This window comes from Fusarium pseudograminearum, chromosome 4 (assembly GCF_000303195.2).
Source record: "Fusarium pseudograminearum CS3096 chromosome 4, whole genome shotgun sequence".
Taxonomy (NCBI): Eukaryota; Fungi; Ascomycota; class Sordariomycetes; order Hypocreales; family Nectriaceae; genus Fusarium; species Fusarium pseudograminearum.
The window spans coordinates 6236288-6260696 of record NC_031954.1 but is presented as its reverse complement, the minus strand read 5'-3'; the positions used below and the strand labels follow the sequence as shown (position 1 = coordinate 6260696).

The following is a 24409-nucleotide window of genomic DNA, read 5'->3' as shown; positions in this document are numbered from 1 at the left end:
GCGCTACAATCATACATATGTCAAGTGACCTATTCATCCAATAAAAGCTTGTGATTACGTCTAAGTTGGCGATTATACATACGCGCCGACGCTCCACAATGGAACAATCATCAAACTTAGGACAAAGCGAGAATTCTCGCTCAGAAACTTTTGGCAATGACGCAAAAAGCGATGCCATAGCACAAGCCCTATTAGCCGCTCAAAACCTCTCCTCCAAATCTCCTCTCCATCCTTCAACCTCTACCGAACAACCAACCAGCATGGGCGCCCAAACAGCAGCAAAGAAGAAGGGCACTGCTTCAGCTATAAAGAAGCCCGGCAAGCGCTCTAATAACACTGGCGGTCCAAGAGCGGCAAAGAAAGCCAAATCTGTGCAGTCAGGTTCGACCTCAGGGGAGGCCCCTGAATCAGCAGGATCCGAATTGGAAGAGTCTGACCATGGACCGTATTGCATTTGTCGTGGCGCAGACGATCACCGATGGATGATATTTTGCGAAAACTGCGAAGATTGGTACCATGGAGAATGTATCGACTTAAACAAAGAGATTGGCGAGTCGCTGATCGAGAGGTTCATCTGCCCACTCTGCACAACTAATGACCTCAAGACCATATACAAAAAGACATGCTCGCTAGGCGGTTGTCGAAAAGCTGCCCGGCTAACAGATGAGGAGCCAAGCGCCTTTTGCACCAGCGAACATGCGCAAACATGGTGGGAGCGTGAGGTAGCCAAACTGCCCAAGGGAAAGGGAAAGGGAGGCAGCAATGACCGGCTCACTCAGGAGGAATTTATGGCACTTTTAGGGAGTGGCCTTTCAGGTTTCGACGAGAGTGGCCTTTGGCGATTGGTCAAGCAACCATTCTCAGGCGAAACAAAAGCCGCCAACGGAAGTGGAAAGGGTAAGTTATTATACAATGTGTACTGCACAAATGATTGACAGTTATTTCAGAAGGCGAAAACGATGATGAGTTGCATCTCTCTGATGAGGAGAAAGAGTTTCTCAAAAAGGCCGCCGCAGCGCGATTTCAGCTAGCGGAGGAGACTGTTCTATGCCACAAGATGCTGACTCTCCTCGAGTTCGCTCACGAGCGTCGCCAAGCGGCCATCAACAAAGGCCGATTCAAAGAAGATATTTGCGGCTATGATCAACGTCTCGACACCGTCAGTGCACGGGACCCGTTCGACGCTTTTGCCAAGTCACCAGAGGGTGAGGCCATCTTTAAAGCGGCTCGACTTGATGATCCACTAGGAGAAGGCGACGAAGTGCGCGGCATGTGCGAGCGCAAACGCTGCAAGATTCACGGCGGATGGTATAAGATGTTTTCATCGGGTCTCAAGCATCATATTCGTGAGATGGCGACGCAGGCCGACGAGGTCGGAGAGGAGGAGAGAGTAATGCGCCAGGCTGCAAAAGAGCGCTGGAACAGAAAGCAGTCGGAGAACAACTGGGTTGAGGTTTTAGAGGTTTGAGACATGCATTCGGGCGTTGCTGGCGCATGCAAGATACCTTTCTGCTGTTCTACATTGGTCGGTTCCTGGTTCGCTGCTACAGACAGCCTTGCAACAAGCTATTGAGATCCTACCCAACGTGGAACTCATGATGGCTTACTTAGTACTTATTATCATAGGTACATGGGTAGAATAGTCCCCATTTCTGAGGTACTCAATAATGTATAATTAATTAAGTTCCTTTAAACCTATTGGATCTTGCATGTTTCACTACATCTTGGATGATATTAATCCCGAGTACTCAACCGAAAAGACTATTTACAACAGTGACAGTAGCAATATCTGGATTATAGTTCTTCACCGGGTCTAAGAACAACACCTGCCACTTATTTTGTTAGTGGTCATGGATGGACATTCGGATTTTGTTTTATTTTGTCATAACCGCACTTGTATTTCGATTCTTTGATCTCGAAGTAGTAGTAACTATATTGAATGATGAATATTCAAATAATGTAATAAAAGCACAAGTTAAACTTGACCCGCAACCTTTGATGTACAATTCGGTCATGATCCATTTTGAGTAAAGAGCTGGGCTGCAAGGACCGCCACCACCCCGCAGTCAGGAAAAAAAATCCTCGTCCCGTCAACCAAAAAAGTCGAAAAAAACATTTGCCTGCTTATCAAGCAAGCTTCGACTGACAAACTTGAGAACAAACTTCCCCTCAAGCGTCGTTCTAGACACTCAATCTGCTTCTCTTTTGTAATCTTCCTTACATCTCCGAAGGTTTTCCGTTTGCTCAAACAACGCAACATATTGAAGCTCGTTAATTAAACTACCCCGCCATCATGTCGTCCTCTAACCCCCGCGATCAAAAAGAGCCTGTCGACGAAGACCTCGAAGAGGATATGCTCGCTGCCGATGATGCCGCCGAGGAAATCGCCGCCGATGAGGATATTGCTATGGATTCCGACAACGAGGAGATCCTGCTCCAAAACGACTCAATCGGCTACTTTGACGAACCCAAGGACTCTCTCTTCACCATCGCTCAACATCCCCAGCACCCCTCTATCATCGCTGTTGGTGGTTCAGCCGGCCAAGAGGATGACGCCCCTGGTGCAGGATGGGTCTTCAACACCGCCTCCGTTCAGTCGCGACCTCCGCTTCCTGCTAGTTACTCGAGCGATCCCACCGCAGACGCCCTCAAGAGCACCCAAGTCGACTCTCTGTTCAGCCTCGACGGTCACACAGACTCAGTGAACACACTTACCTGGACTCTTCCTCGAGGAGATGTCCTCGTCAGTGGTGGTCTTGACGGACGGCTGCGCGCTTGGAAGGCGACCTTCTCAACCGATGCGCTCAAGATGGATTTCCTTGGTGAGGCGCAAGAAGTTCCTGAGGTGAACTGGCTTGTGCCTTGCCCTTCTGCCACAAACCCCAACACTGTCGCGCTAGGTGCTTCTGATGGCTCCGTCTGGGTCTATACGGTTGACCCTACAGACCAGGCCAACCCCCTCCAGATCGTTCAGTCCTACTTCCTTCACACTGGTAGCTGTACTGCTGGTGCTTGGACACCTGATGGCCTTCTTCTGGCCACCATTTCTGAGGATGGTAGCTTGTACGTCTGGGATGTCTGGGGTGAGGCTACAGCCAAGAACCTTGTTGGCGATAACGGCATGACTGCTGTAGCTTTGACCGCTGAGGATCAGCGTTTCGAGGTTGATGGTGGTCTTTACTCTCTTGCTATTGACCCCAAGGGTGCTTTTATCGCCGTTGGAGGTGCTACTGGAGCCATCAAGATTGTATCTCTTCCACGACTCGCACCCAGTGGACCCCAGCCTCAAGCTCGAGCTCGTGCTGGAGGAAAAGCTGCTTCTCAGCCAGCTGCCACTGCCGGTGGCCAGATTCTTGCCGCCCTGCACACACAATCCGAGAGCATCGAGTCCCTTGCCCTTGTCACAACTCCCAACTCGCCACCAACCACCCTCCTCGCAGCTGGCTCTGTCGACGGTTCCATCGTTGTCTACGACGCCACCCGCCGCTTCGCCGTCCGAAGACACATCTCTGGTGCCCATGAGGACCACGCCATTGTCAAGCTCGAGTTCATCCCCAACTCATGGCAACTCACCAGCTGCGGCATGGACGGTGCCGTGCGTCGCTGGGATCTCCGAGGTGCTGGTGCTACAAACCCCAATGCCACTGCCACAGCTGCTGAGGCCGGTCTGCAGAAGGAGTGGAAGGGTCATCGTGGTGATGGTGAGGGCGGTGGTGTCCTGGGCTTTGTCCAAGGGCAGACAGGAGAGAGGATTGTCACAGCTGGTGATGATGGTGTTGCCTTGATTTTTGAGTCTTAAGTTTTGGTAAAAATCAACGGGTCTGGGAAATGGTATATAGAAGAGGAAAAGCGTTATGCGGAAGTCATGTTCTGCGATTTTATGATTACGAAATGAATAGATTCAAAGGGATGATACCCTCGATATTGGCCACAATCATTGTCATGATTAGTACTTGTGAATAAATTGCCTGTTGTTTTTGAATTGTATGGATAGGTGAGAAAGAAGCTGACAAGCGGGAAACTGTTGGAGTGTGAAACTACCGTTCATGTTTGAATCAAGCTTATCTTGCGTATATTTGCTGTATTGAGAACACAGTCAAGTCGTCTTTTTTTTTGGCGACCTGTGTCATTGCTTTCGAACATGTATGTTTCGCACCTGGGCAAGAACGAGAATGACATAGTTAGGTAGTAGGTGGGTGTTATCGATAAGAGCTGGGACAACCAGGCATTATTAGCAGGGTTTGATTGGCCAGCGCTCGTTTGGACATGAACCGCGCTTGTTCAAAATTCTTTGGTCCATGACAGCAAATCGAGATAGCATCATACCTCAGTCTATCAGCTCCCGACGACTCTTACTCCTCTACCCGACCCTTTCTTCTCTAATTAAGTAAACAAAATGTTCGGAGGATGTACGTATAGTCACACTCTTAATAACAAACAGCAAACTGACCCTCAACAGTCGCCCCCCCTCAGCAATCACAGGAGGAGATCCGCGCCCTCGAGGCCGACGCCGCCTTTACTGTCCAGGGTGCCATCACCACCGCTGTTCTTCTGTACCTCTGTATGTCCAAATGACACTCGTTTCCTGAGAAAATTGACGCTAACAATGCTGTAGCTCCCTTCGCTCTCGACCTTGTCGGCAAGATCTTCTAGACTACGATCATCCGTTGTGTAAACGTAGAGCGGTTCATGCGAATATAATGAATGGCATTATGATCCTTGCGGACGATGGCGTTGCCACCGCGCCATGTACGATAAAATCGGTTTAGATGGAACGGATGGAAGACTCATGATTAATCTGTACCAATATACTTTTCAAGACGCGGGGAAAAGCCGCGCAATAACATCACTCTCGGCAATAACACATGCCTTGGCATTTTTTTTGCTAGCTCTTTTTTTTTTTTTAAAAAAAAAAAAAAAAAAAAAAAAAAAAAAAACCGTTGTTGTGGTATCATTGCTGTATCAATATTGTTCTCGGACTTTACAAAGATTAATGTTTCACATCCTGTGACGCCTAGGATGAATACCCAATCCTGACTCCAACTCTATGTCACCAATGTAGATCCTATTTCAGACACTTGTCTGCCTTTGATCCGTACTGCCTTTACCGCTAAACAATTTACCCTATCCAAGCCCATCTATTTTGAGTGTGGGTTTCTGGTCTTGTCCCAGTCTGAATAGTCAACTGCTAGAGCCTCGAGCTCCTTCTTGATGTGCTGGATCTGTTTCTCGTAATCCTCAAGTACCTAGATAAGGAGTCAGTAATGTATCATCGATATGGTGGAGGCGTTGACTTACCCGCTTCGCCTTGGCTTCTCGCTCCGGATCGATGGTCTCTTCCTCAATGCCACTTGGCTTATCCATCTCCTTGCTAAGCTGATCAGCGTACCCTCGCAGAACGATGAGGCGACTCCAAAGCTCCTCTTCCCTTGCGCCTACGGCAGGATCCTGGACTTCCCGCTCCAAGTTCTGTAGTCGGCTGCTGAGATCATCTTCGTCGCCACTGAGAGCATAACCGCGGTTTCGAAGAACTTGCACTCGCGCAGCAAGCGCCAAGCATCGTTCACTGATGGTTGTTTGTCGTCTACGGGCCGCAACGGCTCGAACCTCAGTTTCCAGCTCGTGGCGCTGGAGAACAGCGTCTAGACTTCCATTGATCTGATGCAAGCGGGTGTTGAAGTCGGAAACAGCGCGCTTCTGTGTCTTGAGGCGGTCGGCGACCCCAGCGTATCCGGAGCACAGTACAGGCATAAATCCAGGGGCTGGCTTGTTCTGTAGAGCCTCTTCCCATTCCCGTGGGTCCTCGTGGGGCTGGGGCTTGTAGTAAGGAACGTGGCTCTCGTCGACCTTGTTGTAAAAGTAATATTTGAAGACGCAGTTGGGGTTCGCAGGGTCCCATTTTTCAGTGACGAGCTTCATTTGCTCGAGAATCGGCTTCTGGTCTGAGTAGATGTCAGTATTGTGTCGCAAATGAGTGTTTTTCGTCAAAGAACATACGAGGTGTATCCTTTCCAGGCTGCCATAGAGAGTTGGAAAGTTGAGCTTGAGATTGAGATAAAGCCGGCATCTGTTGTGGTTGTGATTGTTGGATCGATGCGCCGAATGCGCCGCCTTGTTGCTGTTGTTGCGACTGGCCAAAGCTAAATCCTGTATTTTGAGCTGGGGCAGAAGCCTGGGTAGCCTGAGACTGCCCAAATAGCGAGGGCTTTGCCTGTCCGAAGAGCGACATAGTTGCGATAGTGTTGCGGCTTCTGACTTGATAGCTGTTGGTCGGAGAGCTAAGCCTGAGCTTTAGCTAATAATATGCGTTACTGGGACAAAATCCGGGTTGAGATGATAAATCAAGAGCTGGATACGATATTGGTTGATGTAACGCGATGGGCCGAAAGTCGTGATCGGGCTTTTTCAGGATCGTAAGGCTGAAAAATCTATGCTGTTTGGTAGTTTGCACTGTTTATTTGGCGGCTCAAAATATTTGGAGCTGGGCGACGCGAAAACAAAGCTACGTTCACTGGGGCCCCATCGCAGCCTTGCTACCCAGCCTTGTCCCACTTTCTAACCAATCACAGAAAGTCAATTCATACCTTACGCTACCAAATCCTAGCCGAGCGACCTCACATAACCACTCCCGGATTCTGGAATCACCGCAACGTTCGACGACCAGCTTCGCAGAACACCGGCATCATGTCTACCCGAAGGCCCCAGTATGTTCTTTGCTGAGATGTACCTCTTGTCTTTGCTCGGGAACCGCCAGCGGGTGCAATTGGGTACTACAACACCTGATAATTGGCTAACTGATTGATCCATTAGATTCTCCCAGCAGGTGCTTATCGACACCACTCCGTTGCCCTCAGATATTCCCGCTGTCAAGGAGGTCGGTGCCAGTTCTGCGCCTCTTCTCTCGGCCTCCTTCTTCATCGGCGCCCGATGCCGCGACTACAACGATGATTACATGCAATGCAAGAACGAGAACCCCGGCCGAGGAGAGTTTGAGTGCTTGAAGGAGGGCCGACGAGTCACCCGATGTGCCTCCAGCGTGTATGTGCTCTAAAAGCCAGCGAAATACCCATTCTGGTGATATAATTGGGGCGCAGAGAGCTCCATTGCTGGGACCAGCAGCTAACAACGAATAAACAGCATCAAGGACATCAACACCCACTGTCTGGCCGAGTTCCGCAAGCACTGGGAGTGTCTTGACGACCGAAACCACCAGCTATGGCAGTGCCGCCCTGCTGAGTGGAAGCTCAACAAGTGTGTTTTCGACAACTTGGTACGATACCTGTATTCATTCATTTCGGACGGGATTCCTGACATATTACGTAGAAACTCGAGAAGAAAATTCCTGACCAGCCCACCAACTCGACTCCCGTTCACCTCCGACCAGTGCAGACCTTTGCCGACGTGCGCATCGGCCCTGGTGATGGCAAGCCTTTTGTTCCGGCGCAGGAGGATGCGCAGCAATAGAGTGCTGGGATCAGTTAAAGTTAGGTCGAGGCTCGATCATGTATATTTGCCGATGAATCAAAGAGTGGATTGCCAGCTATCAAACAAAATTCTGTCCGATTTTCTTACACAAAACCATATCACGAGGTCTTCCCCACATGCGCAAATGCTCAGTGTCATTAAAGTTGGGCAACATATTGGCTCATCGAGCCGTTTTTACATTAATTAGTACCGCCAAAGTATACGATTGCTGACCAATATTGGTTCTGCGATTCATTTACGACATAGGCTACGCATAGTCCATCTTCGGATACCTAGGAGCTATTATTCTCAGCCTAGTAGTGTGCTAACTAACATGGCAGCACAACGTTACCTGTCACGATAGTACGGGCTTCAAATGCGACGGCATATGAACCACTCTGCAGTGAGCCTTGGACGCCCAATGCATGGCACTTTAAGACATGCAAGAGAATTTCATGATACTGCCTCTCGGCTAATCTGTGAGGCCGTGGTTGGCATATATTTGTTGTGTGGCGTGGTCTAGGCCAGCTGACTTGATTGAGCGTTGCAGAGGAGCAGGTCATCGTTATTCAAGTCCAATACCATCGAACAAGCAAAGGTGGGCTCAGTACACCATTGCCTCTGTTCTATTTTCCTAGACAAACCTGTGACAAGAGCAAGCAGTGAGCATAAGAATTTGACAAATACGCCCCTTCAAGTCCCAAGTCACATCTTTCAGTCTAGGGCAGGCCTATCTTGTTAATGACTGGTCCCGGAAGTTACACACCTCACCCACAGCGAAGCACCCAGCATGCACATGACCATGGATGGCATTCATGCACCTTGTACCATTTGCCGAGGCTTTTGTTTCGGCCTCACTTGGGTCTGTTGAGGTATGGTAACTCTTTTCATGCAACTGCCCGTCTCGTTTCAAATGGACGCCGGCCAGCAGTGGGAACGATTGGTCTGATCTGTAGGGTTAGTGGTATGAGTTGGAAACAGAGTATGGTGTTTTGGTGCACGCAACAGGTAACGGGAACCAGCCTTGCATTAGCACTGATGAAGAGTTCGCCTATTAGACGATTTGTGGTCTAGATGCGAACATCCAGGACTAAGCACAGCCAGTAGCGACCTTGATGCCACTTGCCAAGTAGTGTTCTCTCCAGGCCGGAGCTCTTAGTCTGGACATTGGATCAAACCTCGATGTAAAAATGAATTATTGTATTTCTCGGCGCTTGTGCGCTTCGTGAAACAGAGAAACGGGCCTTCCAAGCGCCCATGTTTGAAGCTCTGTATGGGGCACAGGGTTGGTTGGCTGGTAACATTTATACCCCTACATGGGCGTTTATCAAGGGTTGAAAAGAAAGCTATAGGGACTGATATTGTTTCGTTTTGGTAACGCTTCAGAATGCTACACGAGGTCGCAAGAGTTTGCTTCGAGAAATGTGGTGGATGCTGTATCACATTGTGTTTGCAGGTCGCCCGAGTGATCGATCTGTTTTGTTTTCTAGTGACGTATGACAATGTCCGAGGAAACTTGTTTCCATCTTCTATCATTTGCTTGACGTTTGTCTACACAAATGCCTCTACCTGGGTCATTGGGACTTATTGGTGTCGTTACTTCACTTGCTTACCAGCGCTGGAATCCCAGAGCTGAGCCATGATGCTCAGTTATGGCTCTACAGGGTCGCAGCCACGTCTTGGTCTACCCATTCGTATTCAAGTCTACAAATACGATCCATATACTATCCTATATGAGTCTTCAAGTTTCACACTGAACGACAGTAATGACTGGGATATAAAACAGGTTGCCTGATGTGTTGAGCTGAGTGTAGGGTAAACTATGTGTAATATGTACAAGGCAGTCGGGAGACTGTAATGGCAAGGAAGAGTCGATCCGACGGTTGGGGAGTTGATCGGATTTTAACAAAGAAAGACGCTCAAAGTACGATAAGCTCCACGTAAAACAAACAAGCTTTGATATCCAAACATGTTGATCCGATCGTGGCCGTGAGGGTCGGCGGGTCAGCTTGGTCGAGTTCAGGCTCATCGATGGAAATAACAACCGCATTGACCTTATGTGAAACAGTGGAGTTAATGTACCTGAACCTGACTTGCAGGCTACCTAGATGGATCAAGGAGAGCGCTTAAAGCAAACCCTGCGAGGGCGAATTGTCGGTCATAGAAAAGTATTCTTCTTGTCGTGATGTGTTGTGTATAGCAATTATTGGTTAGTTGAAGTAGTGCTAAGACATTATGCCAGGAAGACTTTAACATACTACTGGTGCTGTAACTAGATGTATCTTTTCCTTTGCACATGATTAAAATCGATCAGCAAAATAGACAACTGAATATCAAAGACTAGGTATGCTATGAATAGAACCCTCAGCCCGTTCAGATATTCTAGATTGCTGCTCAAAATGCTTGATCAGATCAAAGTTTGATCATGGCCACTGTAGCGCTCTGAATGAAGGCCTCAAGAACCATCTTGAGCGTTGGTGTTAGTGTTAGCGTTGGGATCGGCATTCCCGAGCCACCGTAATATCTCTTCACAAACTTGAACCCAGATAGACGAGTTCGGTGTAGCCGGTGACAAGACCAGGACTCGAGCCTTTAGGCGATCATTTTTTTGTAGAATATCTGCCGCGTAATGTTGAGGCTCTGGCAGAGCCGCTTATGGGCTAAAACGCATGGTTTTGGACTAGGGAATAAAGATAAAGTTGTTCGACTCGGGATACAGGAATGGAAACAGACGCCACGATCTAGATGCTATTCTCGAATAGGAATCCATGATTCTTTAACGTCACCTGCCAAGGTTATCGGGAAGATATGGATTGCGTGTCATGCCGCTTAATTTCGGAGTTGAGGTGAGTCGAGGTCGCAGTTGTGATCGACTCGATGACTCCAAGACAATTGCGTTGATGGCTGGGTCAACGTACGTGTCCAAGGGAGACGAGGAGGGGTGTGAGAAGCGAAATCAGAATGAATGGACTATTATTGAATTACTACAGTCGATCAAGAGTTTGTAATTCACCTCAACGTAGACGGGATCTGCTGGTCATGTGTTGATCAATTCATTGTTTTTCCACGTGTACTGGCAGCTATGAATTGATCGACGGACTATCTGTATATCAGACAGCGATGCCAAGACATAGTGAGTGAAGTTCAGCTAAGTTCCAAGCTCCTGGGTTCACGACAACAACCTACCCTGAGGCAGCCCGTCGTCCTGCCCGAGGCTGTGTGCAAAAGCCACTCAGTCTGTGACACGCCAATGTCCGACTGTGGAACTCGACAGGACACAAATGTTAGGAAATGAGCCGAGCGAGTTGGTCCGCGGCTATGGTCCCGTCGATAGAAGCGACTCTAGGCTACGTGGGTAAGGCTGTATTGTATGTCCATGTCGTGAGAAATGACGGCTCGCGAACTGGAAATGAGCGCAAATGCATAGTGATATCTGATTGACCAGGATAGCTTGGCATATTCCAGATAGAAAACCATGCGATGAACAGACCTCAATTTTAGAGAGGAAAAGCCTTGGTTGGGAGATGACGAAAGGAGCAGGAGAAGAGCATGGACTCAAATTAGGTCGGTTTCAGACCTCAAGGCTGGCTCTAGCGGGTCTACGGGTCAACCTTTCAGACAAGGGAACCGAGACTCCACATTATCCCGCTACAGAATCCCTGGCGAATAGCTTGTTTGATGGAGACAGAGCTCATGACGGAAATATGATTGGATCAAAACTCTCAGAGACCAATGAATCGTCGGAGCAGCATGGGAGGGTAAAAAGGGGTGGGAGATCATCATGTACGTACCTGCCTAGGTAGTATCGCTGAAGCAGACGGGATCGCTGGATCCGACTTGGCTGAGGATAGTCTGAAGTGATCTAGTAAAGAACAAATTAATGCGTTGGATGCACGTATTGTATGGGAGTCTGGGAGATATATTAGGAATGTGTTTCGTATTTGTTGATGCTGACTGATAGGAAACAGGCATCTAGGTACATCACGATTGATATTTAGGAACATACACAGACATGTCGCTACTAGGTACAACAGCTTGATCACAACCAACACCGTGCGCAATTCGGCATAATACGAGACCTTCATCTTAATACACCAATTTTTGGGGTTTGAGTTGATCCAGTAGATGGGATGGCATCTCGTCCCACTACCAAAGTAGCAAGCAGTGCGTACGTACTGTAACGCTGCATCCGGAAGTCAATGGTGGGCATTGACGCCTCTGATAAGTGCATCTGATTAATAAACTACGGATTAAGAAAGATGTTCAGTTAAACGTCGACTAGTGAACTTCAGAGAGGCTTGGAAGCTTGTCTTTTAACTTTCGGGTGGCTTTCATGACCGCGCAAGCAACAGAAAAAAAGCCACTACTCCAGCATAATCACTAACAAACCCCATCAGAGTATCATGAGTGGCAAACACGGAGAAGAGGAAATGATGAGCGAGGATTGAACTGAATCGAATTCAAGATAAGCCTCGGCATCGATCGGGGCAGAGTCTAGACTGTTAAGCCTGACAAGGTTTGTCGTTGGAAATAAAGTAAATCGTCTCGACTGGACCGTCTGGCCCCAGGAAATAATGAGTATGGAGCCTTTGTTGACATTACGAAATTTTGTATCAGATAGACTGAGCTGAGTGCTGCCCTGTTGGCCTGGTCCAGGTCCAAGTCCAAGTCCAGGGTTTAGTTTAGGTAGCATTCTCATCCCGCTTTGGTTTGAGCTTGACCAGGGTTTTGTCATTACATAGGGTCGCCTGTTTGATTAGCCGTCAGACGCCAGCGCAACGGTGCAGTCCAAGCTGTATCCAACGACAATGCAATGCAATATATTATGATATGCTATACTCGGAAGTTTGTGTAGGTTAGCGAACCAATACATACCATTTGTGCATCTATGGTATGTATATGTGCCATGATCGTCGTGGGCTTGAAACCGATATGCGATATGTTTCTACCGAGCCTTCGGGATGCGACCATGATGCAATTGGCGACTCGGCAGTTGTCACTGTAACTGTAGTGGTGATGTAGACACAAGGAATCTTTCATCAGAGGCGCCGAAGGCAAAGGACACAGGCAAAAGGGGAACGTCAACAAGCAACAAGCAACAAGCAACACGCAAGCCACGAGTTTCATCATGATTGTGCAGGGCCCGTGCATCTGCCGGATGCCGAGTAGAAGAGTACAGTATAATTGCCGGGAGATGATTGAATTCCATGGATTGTGATAAATTAATACATGCCTCTAGAACATTCGTTAAATGTCAATGACAGCTACGGGTATTCAGTAATTGCTTCCTAATACCTGAGCTCATAGTTGCGGACTCCAATATTGGATAAATGAATCAACAGACGTACTATGTATCCAGTCAGCGTCCGAGGCACTGCACTAGTGCATGATTCGTTCCTGGTGCCTTGCAGCGGGCATCCACCAAGTTTCTAGCGCCCAGGCTTATCCCGCACTAGCGTGAGGCACTAGCGCCGCCGTGTACACGGCTCCATGTTCCAGGGGTTACTCTAACAACAACACCTCGAGCAGTGCCAGCCAGTGCTTGCCAGCTGTCACAGACCTTGGTTCCCTGGCACTGAAGCTCAGCAGCCAAAAGCGACCTGGGGTCCGGGCAGCTCAGCGCTTCACAGCATACATGTTAGTAGTAGGCAGGCAGTAAAAAAATAGTCCAAACATTAGTAGCTTCATTTCTTCCTTGGGACCGCCCTTCACTTTCCCTCAAAACACATCCTTCTCCGCTCTCCTTCGCTTCTAGACCCTTCAACCATTCACTCTACCCACAGTCATTCATTCCCTTGCACTAACAGTTCTTCACCGCCGTCGCTCTCTTCTCTGCTAGGTAGAGCTAGAACTCTACTCTGCCAGGTATGTCGCTTCTCGGCCAACACCCCTGCTCCTCTCATCTGCAACACCCCCCAGCTAATTCTCGATTGCAGGCTCGCCAGATCCCCAGATACCCCCTGCAAAGCATCCAATCAATACCGCACCATTCAGCCAATCGCCCCCTGGCCCAACAGTGCCTGTCCGTCTGCGACCCGCCGAGCAGTTCCTTTTTAACGTCGTCGTCCGCTCCGAAGCCATCTCGACCTCTTCTCTTTCCTCTCACCCCCTCCAAGAGTCTTCGTCGAACGATAGCAGGGCCTGCCACTCCTTTGTTTGCGTGTCTAGTACATAGCAGTCCACTCCTTCAAAACCAAAACTCTAAAGCCAAGACTTCCGGTTGAACCGTTGATATATCTCACGACTTCCCTCAGATCTCATCATCTCCATCTCTGACCTACCTACCGCAACATCAATTCAAGTCGTCCTTCCTTCGGTTCATCCTTCTGTCACTCCTTTCGTCGTTGAACCACCACCATTGTTCAACCACACCAAACCAAAGCTTTTTTACGAGACTCCTTGACGGAATCTCAAATCCAACAGTGCTGTCATCCGCTCATCAGACTGGTTCTGAATCACATCCGATACTAACAGACTACACACTAAAGGTAAGCATATTCTGAATCATCATTGTCTGAACCGTGCACACTTGTGTACCTGCGTCAGCCTGCCTTGCCCTCTTTGTCTTGCCTTGTTCTCCACCCACGTCAGTCTTTGAGGGAGGTCTTGTTCCATCACTCCCTTTCAACGACGCCGACTCGGTGCTGCCATTTCTAGAGTATCGCCGAAGAACAAGGGCAGCGCCATTGTCGCCAACCTCGATAGCGGCAACAAAGACCTTCCCTATATCTAGGCGAGGGAGCCTCCTTGAACTCGATATATCGACATTCGTCTTATTTTTAACCCCCGATTTTTGTCTCAACACCAAATGTCTTACACGTTTTTATCCACGCATTCCCCAAAAGAATCACCATTCCGCTCTCGCTACCAGCTAGCCTCATCGCATTCATCCAAGACACGGAAACAGCAATTGCCAAGCGGCATTGGTCTGACGTTTACTGAACCGAAAACAGCCACACCTAATATCTTGCAAGCGTATATAACTAACTCTATCTCCAGTTTACCACACCCCTTCTCGTGCCTCTTAACCGATCATCATGAAGGCATCTTTGTTCATGGTCGGCGCTAGCGCCATTCTGGCTTCGGCCAGCCCCATTGGAAACGTTCTCAACGAGCGTGCCATGAAGACCGAATGGGTCTACGAGGTTGTCACCGTCGTCGTCACTGAGGGCGCCGAGCCCAAGAAGGCTGCGCACACCGCCACAGTTTACGAAGCCCCCCAGGCTCCCAAGGTCACCCAGGACGCTGTCAAGGTCGTCAAGGAGAAGCCTGCTCCTGCTCCTGTCGTTAAGGAGGAGCCTCCTAAGCCCAAGGTCGTCACTGTCTGGGTCGACCCTACGCCTACCCCCAAGGTGGTCAAGGAGTACACCGAGAAGGTTGTCGAGAAGCCTGCCGAGAAGCCTGCCGCTCCCGCTCCCGTCTACGAGGCCCCTCAGCCCGTCGTCGAGAAGGCCAAGACTACCATCCAGAAGGTCGTCAAGCCTACCCCCACCAGAGCCGAACCCAAGGTTACTGTTGAAGCTAGCATCGACACCTCTAACCTTTCCCTCGATGGTGCCTACGACACCGTCATGCTTGCCTACCACAACATCCATCGCTCCAACCACTCTGCCCCGGCTCTTGAGTGGGACGATGAGCTCGCCGGCTACGCCGAGAACACTGCCAATGGTTGTGTCTTTGAGCACGACATGTAAGTTGATACATCTACATCCAGGGGCCTCATAATAACTAACAATCTTGATAGGGACCAAGGCAATGGCGGTTACGGTCAGAACCTCGCTTCCTGGGGTGCTACCAGCGACATTGATGGACTCAAGAACAAGGCTGCTGCTGGTGGTATTACCAACCAGTGGTACGACAGTGAGATGTCCAACTGGGCTTTCTACGGCCAGGAGAACCCCCCCTCCGACATGAACATTGACCTCTACGGTCACTTCACCCAGGTTGTCTGGAAGGACTCCACCAAGGTCGGTTGTGCCACTGTCAAGTGCCCTGCGGGAACTGTCCTCAGCTTCCCGTCGTGGTACACCGTGTGCAACTACAACCCTCAGGGTAAGCATCGCTTTAATTCTTTTGTTTCTGAGCCAGACTAACTCTAATCCAGGTAACTTTGGTGGTCGTTACGGCGACAACGTCCTCAAGCCCGAGGGTGCCAAGCGTGTTACTGTCTAGGAGCACAGTCCTCCTCACTGATCGGAAAAGGCACACTTCTACATCCATCTTACAGAACAGTCCTGTGATTCTTTCTTGGGCAAGAACTTGTATCTAGTGAGGTGGCAGAAGGCGTAGCCTCCCAACCACGTCTACAGCAACTGTTTTCTTTTTCTCTTCATTTCGATTCTTCAATGTACGTTATGCATCATCGTACTTAACGATCTTCTTCGTTCAACATTGGGCCACACGGCCAACTTTCTTATCATGGTCTTAACTTTACATGCCTGGCGTCTATGAAAAAAAAAAAATGAAATTAAAATAGGGATGGCGCGTAAGGAATGAGGGTGAATGATGAGTGCCGCCTGTGCTGGCTTTTTTCTTTACAAGGTCGCATCTTCTCTTCTTACCTGACTCTGGGTTGCAAATGGTTTGACTGAGTCTCGGCTGACTTGGGGTTTGCTAAAGCATGTTTGATTGCTTGTTTACTGCTCATAGATGCATGTCGATAGACACGAATAGCATATTGATTTCACCAACAATTGTCTTTGATCTGTTTATGTGATGGTATTTGTGACAAGTTTCAAATAGCTGCCTCCAAGCTTTAGTATACAAGAATAAATGACACGAGCATAAGTCGTCTAAGCAGCATACACCGACTTACTAATGTAATCCCTTATCCCAGCAGACAGTACCTCTGATACAGAGGAGTTTGTCATGGCAATGACTGAGATACCCGCTCACACCTCAACTTGGTGGCCAATCGACCTGCACGATTCCGCCTCGCTAATGCAATCCAAGCTATTGATGCAATACAAACATTCTGCATGATACCACTTCCTTACTCTTCTGCTCAACATGAACATGAACAGGGAGGGGCAAGGGCACGCGAGGGACATTGATCAACCGCAGGTTGCCATTTATGTACCACAATAGGATGACTGTCGACCAGACAGAATCTTTACGACCTTCCTCGTACGGACTCGATCATTGGTCGCCTGATTTCTAATATCGTGTTGGCTGGCGGCTTTCTACATGTTATGACGGCTATTAAGCAGCTCGGTGGAGGATTGCATCAGATGCTACTCATGGTTAGGCCAAGCTGACGGCAACAAGCATGCCAAGAGAGACATAGATAGTATGGATTCACACGTTTCTTGTAAGCTCGGTGAATGGGACGTTGTATTTAATATGCACTCAATGTAGGCGTGCAGTTGTGCTTGAATATAAAGCCTTTCCAAACCGCTTCTTACGTTTTCTCTCGCTCAACTCTTCTCTCTACACCTTCGGTCATCTCTACTTCTACACAAGCGATGCCGCAATCGAAGCTGCACCCTCTAGCTCAACTTTCTAGGGACGAGTTCGTTCTGGCTCGCAACTGTGTGTTGAAACATCATGGCCCCGAAACCTCCTTATTCTTTCGTTCTATCCAGCTCCAAGAACCTAAGAAGGATGACCTCGTGCCATTCTTGATCGCCGAGCACGATGGTAGTCTTGATGAGACGACACCTCGGCCTGCACGGTGTGCTGAAGTCGAATACGACATGATTACTGACACGAGGGAATACACTCGTACAATTGTTAATGTTGATAAAGCAGAGGTTGTCTCCAAAGCTATCCTCGAGCAACATGCGCATCCTAACATTGCAATGTGAGTCGAAGACTTGTTCGTGAATTAAATTGTTTGCTAATCCATGTCATAGGGTCGAGGTCGAAACGTTTCAAGATGCCTGTGTTGAATCGCAACTCTTCAAAGACGCCATGTCAGAATTCACACTGCCGGAAGGCTTCGCTGTATGCATCGATCCTTGGCCTTATGGCGGGACCTTTGAAGATGGCTACCCGTCTCGCTATATGCAAGGTCTCGTTTTTGGAAAGAATGTGTCCCACAACAATCCCGACTCGAACCACTATGCCTATCCTATACCTATCATTCCGGTCATGGATCTAGAGACGAAGAACATCATTCGTGTTGATCGACTTGCTACGGGCAGCTCAGATGATGACTTCGAGGCCAAAGAAAGGGATGCATCGCCAAAGAAGTTGTTCCAGAACAGTCACGCAGCAGAGTATGTCCCAGAACTTCTGGACAGACCCGTTCGTGAAGGTCTGAAGCCCCTCAATGTGACACAACCTGAGGGTGCATCGTTTACAATCTCGTCTGATGGTTTAGTCGAATGGCAAAAATGGCGGTTCCGTCTCGGGTTCACTCCACGCGAAGGTGCTGTTCTTCACGATATCTGCTACGAGAACCGAAGCATCTTGTATCGTCTCAGCTATAGCGAACTGACCGTTCCATATGGCGATCCTCGCCCGCCTTTTCACCGCAAGCATGCCTTTGATCTTGGAGATGGAGGTGTCGGAAGAGCTGCCAACAATCTCCAGCTCGGATGTGATTGCCTTGGAGCGATTCACTATGTTGATTCATATCTTGCTGGCCCGGATGGCCTGCCAACACCCGCAAAGTCTGTCATATGCTTGCACGAACAAGACAATGGTATCTTGTGGAAACACACAAACTTCCGCACTAACAGAGCCGTCGTCACACGTATGAGAGAGCTCGTTGTGCAATTCATAGTCACGTTGGCGAACTATGAATACATCTTTGCGTATAAGCTCGATCTTTCTGGAAACATTACCATTGAGACTCGTGCAACTGGTGTTGTTAGCGTCGTTGGGATAGACGAGGGCAAAACGAGTCAATATGGTAATGTTGTTGCGCCTGGTGTTCTCGCCCAGAATCATCAGCATATTTTCTCAGTGCGAATTGACCCGGCCGTTGATTCGTATGACGCCCAGGATGCACAAGTCGTCGTGGAAGAGAGCGTCGGAAGACGTATTGATCCAAAGACCAACCCGAGAGGAAACTTGTACGAAATCGAGCGTAAGAAAGTATCAAAGGCGTCATGGGTAGATGCAGAGCCACGCCTAAACCGTCTAATCAAGCTGGAGCATGCTACGAAGCGCAACGTCATGTCAGGTCGACAGGTGGGATACAGGCTCATACCACCAGCGACCCAGATGATGCTGGCAGATGTGGCGAGCGTAGCTGCTGCGAGAGCTCCGTTTGCTCAACATAATGTCTGGTTCACTGGTTATCGTGATGGAGAGCTGTGGGCGGCGGGTGAGTTTACAAACCAGAGTAACACCGAGGTTGGGGGAGTGTCTGATATGGTCAAGAGAGGAGACTGGTTTACGGACGAGGGTAATGGAGAGACGACGAACGGAAATCATGGGGATAATGAAAAAGGACGACTAAGTAGCCCTGTCGTATGGGTATCCTTTGGCCTCACTCACAACCCGAGAGTTGAGGATTGGCCTGTCATGTTGGTGTTCGATATCCCTGATTTTGAGTATAGGATTGCTAACAGGAAGGTAGGCCGGTTGAAATCCAACAGATCCACCTTCGTCCCGCCGACTTCTTCACAGCCAACCCTGCCTTGGATGTCCCATCGACTAGGAACGAGAGCAGCGTGCTCGTGTCTTGCTGTGACAAGACAAAGGTTTCTGGACAGGATAAGGAACCACTGGTACAGGACAGTCCGATAAGCCATCTCCAAGGCAGTGGAAATGGCATTGAGGCGAGGACGGCCGGTGCCCATGTTGACAACGGAACTGAGGCATAAGGCAAAAGGTGTGACCTGGTGTCAGTGTGACCCCAGGGCCTGGAGACGAAATCGGCTTCATATTATATCAATAGATGGGATATGAACAATGCTCATAATGAATGACAGTATAATTTTGGTTATTTTGTTATTATGACTTAGTGCTCGATCTTGAGTGAAAAGTCTATGTGCGGCACACCCTGATGAATCGAACTTGTTGACAGAATATCGACATCTGGGACATAACAGTTAGTATGTGTACCATAACGACAAAAGCGAAACTTACCATTGCATAGATAGGCTTCAAAGTTATCCTCCTGAAGACCACCAGAAACCTCCAACAGGAAGTGCCTCTTCCCTTGCCAGCGCTCCTTGAGACTACGAGAAGCAACCTTGACACCATCGCCAGTGAAGTTATCCAACATGACAACATCAGCACCAGCTTCAATTGCCTCATCCGCCTCGGCCTCGCTCTGTACTTCAACCTCGACCTTCATGCTGAATCCGCCGACTGACTTGGCAGCCTTGACGGCATCGGTGATACTGCCCCGGCTCCAGACATGGTTGTCCTTCAACATAATCATAGCGCTGAGATCCATTCTGTGAGCGTCGGCACCACCGACCAGCATGCCGTACTTTTCAACAAGGCGGAATCCTGGTGTCGTTTTTCGTGTTCCTGCAATCACACCTGTGTACCCAGCCTTGCGCGCGATGGATACAAGCCTTGAACTCCTGGTTGCAACACCAGAGCATCGCGCAAGTGTGTTCAACGCAACTCTCTCTCCAAGGAGAATGCCGCGCACAGGGCCCTTGACAGTTGCGACTCGGTGCTTGCCACTACTCAGATCGACATCGTTTCCCTCCTCAGCGTGCCACTCGACCGTGCAGCCGCATTGCGCAAAGACCTCGTCGAAGAAGGGTCGGCCGGCAATAACACCGCTCGATTTGCCCCAGAGGGTAGCGACGCGGGGACCGTCACCAACAACGAAGCCGGCGTAGTCGAAAGAGGGCGTGTCTTCGGCGAGCCAAGCTGTGACTGAAGTTTTCCACGAGGGAGGGAGGAGGTTTGCGAGGTTTCCTTTGGGTTGAGCCATTGTTGAGAAGTGTGTGATGGCAATTGGGAGAATAGATTCGAAAAAGAATGAGAAATTGGCTGTCGAAAAGAGAAGAATAAATCTACGACAAAATAAGTATCTTACGATAGATAGAGTTATAGGACGAGCGGATAGCGGCCGGAGTCGGATCTCCCCCGCATTCAAACTCCCGCCAGATGCCGGAACAAGTGGGGGTGGGGGATCGGATGGGGCCGACTTAGCTTATGATCAGTATCGATCATAACGAGTTCCTATATCCACCCTTGTAGCCTGTGGTTGCAATAAACAAAGCCGATCGAGAGTATTAAGATATAGTATATTCTAGAACAAAAGAGATATATCTACGCCCCCGCGATCCTATGACCCTTATCCTTCAACTCCAAGCATTAAAAACAAACAGTGAAAACAAAAGAGGACCTGCCTGGAGTCATGAGTTGAATAATGAGATGAGAAAAAGAGAAACCATGCATGCATCGGAAAAGACCTGATAACACCCCAACTATGTAAGTAACCAAACCGCAAAACACGGCATACAAAAAAGAGACCAATGCGAAAAACGAAAAGGCAGAGACCGGGTATCAAACAAATGCGCTGAGTCGTCGAAGAAACTCCTAAAGCTCATCTCCCATCGTTGCCGTGGAGGTTCGTTACTGTTGCTGGCATGTATTCGTCTGCCAATACAACGTCTACATCGTTTCGCTTCGTTTCGCTTCGCTCGTGTCGTCTTCGTCTAACTCTCGATCGGATCGTCCAACAGCATCAACAACACCTCTTTGTTTCCTTACGAGCTTCTGGATTTGTCTGCTCCTGAGTTCCCGCCTGCTCGACTGTTATGGCTGGCGAGAAAGCAGGAGAGAATAACCAGCTTCGACGGTCACGGCCTACACGGAAGCTGCCTCGGGGATCAGCACCTGCGAAGTAGCCACCATCCATACCAGCTTCGTAGCCTGGTGTGCCGGGAATGGCGGTAGCCATTAGAAGAGCTTGCTGAATCTTGCGGTTCTGTTCGACGAGTTTGCGTGTGACGACTCGGAATACTTCTTCGACACCCTCACCCGTCTCGGCGCTGATTTCATGGCATGCATCCCACCCAACTTCTTGTGCCCAGAAACCTGAGCTCCGCTTTGAGCTGGGACTATGAAGCTCCATGGATGGCGGTGACATGGCTTGGCCTCCTGACATGGGCGTCGGAATGTGGTAGGGAGTTGCTGTCGGGGGTGGTGTGCTGCCTACGCCTGGGGCGAGATTCTCAGCGACATAGGCGATGCAGCGTTCAAATGGGACCTGGCGCGCTGAGGGTTCGCGGGCGACAATGTCGGCTTTTGTACCGACTACGTGAAGGACAACATCGTGGGGAAGATTCCGTCGTAGTTCCATGAGCCACACCCCCATGTCTGCAAAGGATTGTGCGTCGGTGATGCTGTAGCAGAGAATACAGGCATTTGCGCCACGGTAATAGAGTCGAGAGATGGATCGAAAGCGTTCTTGTCCAGCTACAAGGTTGTGTTAGCATGATCCTAAATGACTGCTTTGACTCCTTATCAAGACCGACCTGTATCCCATATCTGGAGGCGCACCACGGTATCTGAGTCGGAGTCTACGACGCGCTTTGTGAGGAAGCTGGCGCCGACGGTGGAAGTGATCTGAGCAGGGTTGAAAGCGCCTTTACAGTATCTCATAACCAGGGAGGTCTTTCCAACGCCTTGGGCGCCGAGGACGACGATCTTGGCTTCGAGCGACGACATGATTGTGGGTGGTGGCTGCGACGTTTTGCCAAGTGGGGGGATGGAGTTGAATCCTCCCGTCGAAAAAGGACGAAGAGAGAGAAAAGGGGGGCAAAGAAACCCGAGTCGCACGAAAAAGGAGGAAAGAAGCAAAAAAAGAAAAGAGAAAAGAAGGGGAAAGGGAAAATAAGTGAAGCCAGGTGATTATATTTAAAGAAAGGGAAAAAAAAGACGGGCGTAAAAGAAAAAAGAGGTAGACTAGCGGGTTTGACCTTGTCTTGTGGTGGTGGTGTGTAGGTAGAGAGGATGCTTAAATTCCGTGGGTGTGTATAAACAAAGGCTTGGAAGGCGAAGGATATGGCTCTTGCTATTGATATAGGTTTAGCTATTTGTTTTCCCTTTAATCTGAAAGAGAATCTTTTGTGAGGCAGAGTTGACGAGGTAGAAATGGAATCAGTCTGTGTAGGTCTGGTGTTGGAAAGTTGAGACACAGCGTGGCTGGTAAATCCGAGGTCTAGCGGCTGAATGCGGTGATGAGAAGGGGGACAATGGCAATGTTTACAAGCTACCAACAATAGTAATTACAGAGAATGAGTCAAGCCCAGGCAACAGATGTTCATCGTAAATAGTTCTTTCTTGGCTGGGTGTGCTCGCACAGTAAACAAGCATGAACTTGGCTCTCAAACTTAAATACAAATTAACAACGCCTCTTTCGACGGCCCGTTAAATGCAATGCCTTCCATTCATCGTATTGTTGATGCGATCCAACGTGACGGAACCTAATGATATCAACATACCCCAGAACAGCCCAAGGGCCCTTGTCGCTTCAGGCATCTCTACAGGGCCCAACACACTGGAACCGCTGAGCGACTCCACTGAAACAAAAGCCCCCGATGGCGGGGGTCGCCAGGAGCCTCAGGTCCGCTGACGACATACGCTAGCGGTCATTATCCTTCACGTGGCACAAACAGTCTACGTCATTCCAGTCAACGGCCTTTCTTTCTTTTTGTTCCTCAGTTGAGTACAGCGCAAAGGAATCAACATTTTAACCACAACAAGATTAATAGAATTCGGCCAGGAAACGCTATAAATCACTCCTATCATTTGCGCGACTCAACCACGAACAATGGCCACGTAGTCAGTGACTCGAATGTCTCTCATCACCAGACCTTCAGGTACCACCAACAAGACCAAAACGACATTGTCTGCAAAAGTTCCAGCCCGTTTGATGTGCGCATTTCTCGGCTCGATTGTCTACACCGCTCTGATCCTCTGCTAGTTCCATCTTTTCTTTTGCGTGCAGCACAGCCTATCTGCAATTATCCTATTCTATTCTATCCCATCTTATGCAACTGTGCGAGAGCGGTTCACTCAACAGACCAACCAGCCAACCAGCGATTCGACTAGCACTTAGCACGCGCGGGGGGACTGATTGCATACATAAACTGGTCAGCCATAATTCGCTCAGATTGGGTGACATAGATTATTTGCCATCTCTGCGGCTGGCGCGAGCAAGATCGGCCTTGCAGTAGATGCATACCATGACTATCCATATCCAATGCCACGGTCCAGAAGCAGTCTGTTATATCCAGTCTTCTTCTGAAGATCGTGCATGATGCTTGCTTATTCACCTATATCAGATTGATAACTGACCAGTTTTGTCACGGATGTCAATTCACCGCTATCACGTGTTGGCTGTTTCCTCTCACCAGATACACATCTCCCCCGCAAGCTCACACATATCGACCCCTGTCTATCTCATATCCTACAGACGGGGAACGTGTGCGCATTACAACACGGCAACGACACGGACTTGATCTTTACGGAATTCAAAGCGTTTGCAACAAACACCAACCTCATCCCGATCAATCTTCATCGTAGCTCTGAACAGTCAATCTATCATCAGACGAGAAACATGTCTCAAGACATGGTCACGCCGAGTCTAGAATGACGTACAGCAAGACACAGTCAGAAACACAGTGAACATCAAGAGCTCAGCTGTCCACAGATCGCGATCTCACTTAGAAAGAAGAAATCCCCCCCAGATGAAGCGAGTCATTTTTGCCAGAAACAAGAAGCCAATCTAACTTGGTCGAAAGCATTACTCGGAGATGAGACCTGTGCGTTAAATATATAAAAACGGAAGGAGAAGAAGGTCCTTCCCTGTTACTCATTTGAGATCCTCATTCACCCCGCATCTGCATCCCACTTCAGCCCTGTTTACATAAGGCACCAAGCTTTTCCAGACTTCATCCAACTATGTTCGACCGTGCCATCCCAGCAACAGACAGAGAAAGAAGAATTACAACAAAAGTAAATGCTCAGTTTTTCAAAAAGGAACGATCGGATGGCGTTGGGATTGCTCCCGCCA

The 24409-nt window shown here is 49.0% G+C and overlaps 9 protein-coding genes across 9 annotated transcripts, besides 3 other annotated features; 6 read left to right on the top strand and 3 right to left on the bottom strand.

Annotated features, from left to right (window-relative positions):
- Positions 1-98: 98 nt before the first annotated feature.
- FPSE_03324 (uncharacterized protein) lies at positions 99-1468 on the top strand (the record flags this gene model as incomplete). The annotated part of the gene is made up of 2 exons (XM_009256443.1): positions 99-897; positions 948-1468. The coding sequence occupies 2 exons, from the start codon at positions 99-101 to the stop codon at positions 1466-1468; spliced, it is 1320 nt and encodes a 439-aa protein (XP_009254718.1).
- Positions 1469-2293: 825 nt separating this feature from the next.
- Positions 2294-3799, top strand: FPSE_03323 (uncharacterized protein; the record flags this gene model as incomplete). Its single annotated transcript, XM_009256442.1, has 1 exon — positions 2294-3799. One exon carries the CDS (start codon positions 2294-2296, stop codon positions 3797-3799), a length of 1506 nt encoding a protein of 501 aa, XP_009254717.1.
- Positions 3800-4396: 597 nt separating this feature from the next.
- FPSE_03322 (uncharacterized protein) lies at positions 4397-4653 on the top strand (the record flags this gene model as incomplete). The annotated part of the gene is made up of 3 exons (XM_009256441.1): positions 4397-4409; positions 4460-4561; positions 4616-4653. The coding sequence occupies 3 exons, from the start codon at positions 4397-4399 to the stop codon at positions 4651-4653; spliced, it is 153 nt and encodes a 50-aa protein (XP_009254716.1).
- A 252-nt stretch (positions 4654-4905) lies between these two features.
- Positions 4906-4937: a repeat region.
- A 201-nt stretch (positions 4938-5138) lies between these two features.
- FPSE_03321 (uncharacterized protein) lies at positions 5139-6229 on the bottom strand (the record flags this gene model as incomplete). The annotated part of the gene is made up of 3 exons (XM_009256440.1): positions 5139-5246; positions 5299-5942; positions 5998-6229. The coding sequence occupies 3 exons, from the start codon at positions 6227-6229 to the stop codon at positions 5139-5141; spliced, it is 984 nt and encodes a 327-aa protein (XP_009254715.1).
- Positions 6230-6684: 455 nt separating this feature from the next.
- Positions 6685-7464, top strand: FPSE_03320 (uncharacterized protein; the record flags this gene model as incomplete). The annotated part of the gene is made up of 4 exons (XM_009256439.1): positions 6685-6704; positions 6811-7038; positions 7138-7270; positions 7324-7464. The coding sequence occupies 4 exons, from the start codon at positions 6685-6687 to the stop codon at positions 7462-7464; spliced, it is 522 nt and encodes a 173-aa protein (XP_009254714.1).
- A 7037-nt stretch (positions 7465-14501) lies between these two features.
- On the top strand, positions 14502-15636 carry FPSE_03319 (uncharacterized protein; the record flags this gene model as incomplete). The annotated part of the gene is made up of 3 exons (XM_009256438.1): positions 14502-15154; positions 15209-15516; positions 15569-15636. The coding sequence occupies 3 exons, from the start codon at positions 14502-14504 to the stop codon at positions 15634-15636; spliced, it is 1029 nt and encodes a 342-aa protein (XP_009254713.1).
- A 1292-nt stretch (positions 15637-16928) lies between these two features.
- FPSE_03318 (uncharacterized protein) lies at positions 16929-19241 on the top strand (the record flags this gene model as incomplete). Its single annotated transcript, XM_009256437.1, has 3 exons — positions 16929-17266; positions 17319-18941; positions 18995-19241. The coding sequence occupies 3 exons, from the start codon at positions 16929-16931 to the stop codon at positions 19239-19241; spliced, it is 2208 nt and encodes a 735-aa protein (XP_009254712.1).
- A 137-nt stretch (positions 19242-19378) lies between these two features.
- FPSE_03317 (uncharacterized protein) lies at positions 19379-20314 on the bottom strand (the record flags this gene model as incomplete). Its single annotated transcript, XM_009256436.1, has 2 exons — positions 19379-19455; positions 19507-20314. 2 exons carry the CDS (start codon positions 20312-20314, stop codon positions 19379-19381), a joined length of 885 nt encoding a protein of 294 aa, XP_009254711.1.
- Positions 20315-21005: 691 nt separating this feature from the next.
- Positions 21006-21030: a microsatellite.
- A 43-nt stretch (positions 21031-21073) lies between these two features.
- On the bottom strand, positions 21074-22059 carry FPSE_03316 (uncharacterized protein; the record flags this gene model as incomplete). The annotated part of the gene is made up of 2 exons (XM_009256435.1): positions 21074-21807; positions 21867-22059. The coding sequence occupies 2 exons, from the start codon at positions 22057-22059 to the stop codon at positions 21074-21076; spliced, it is 927 nt and encodes a 308-aa protein (XP_009254710.1).
- A 112-nt stretch (positions 22060-22171) lies between these two features.
- Positions 22172-22290: a repeat region.
- Between the last annotated feature and the right edge of the window lie 2119 nt (positions 22291-24409).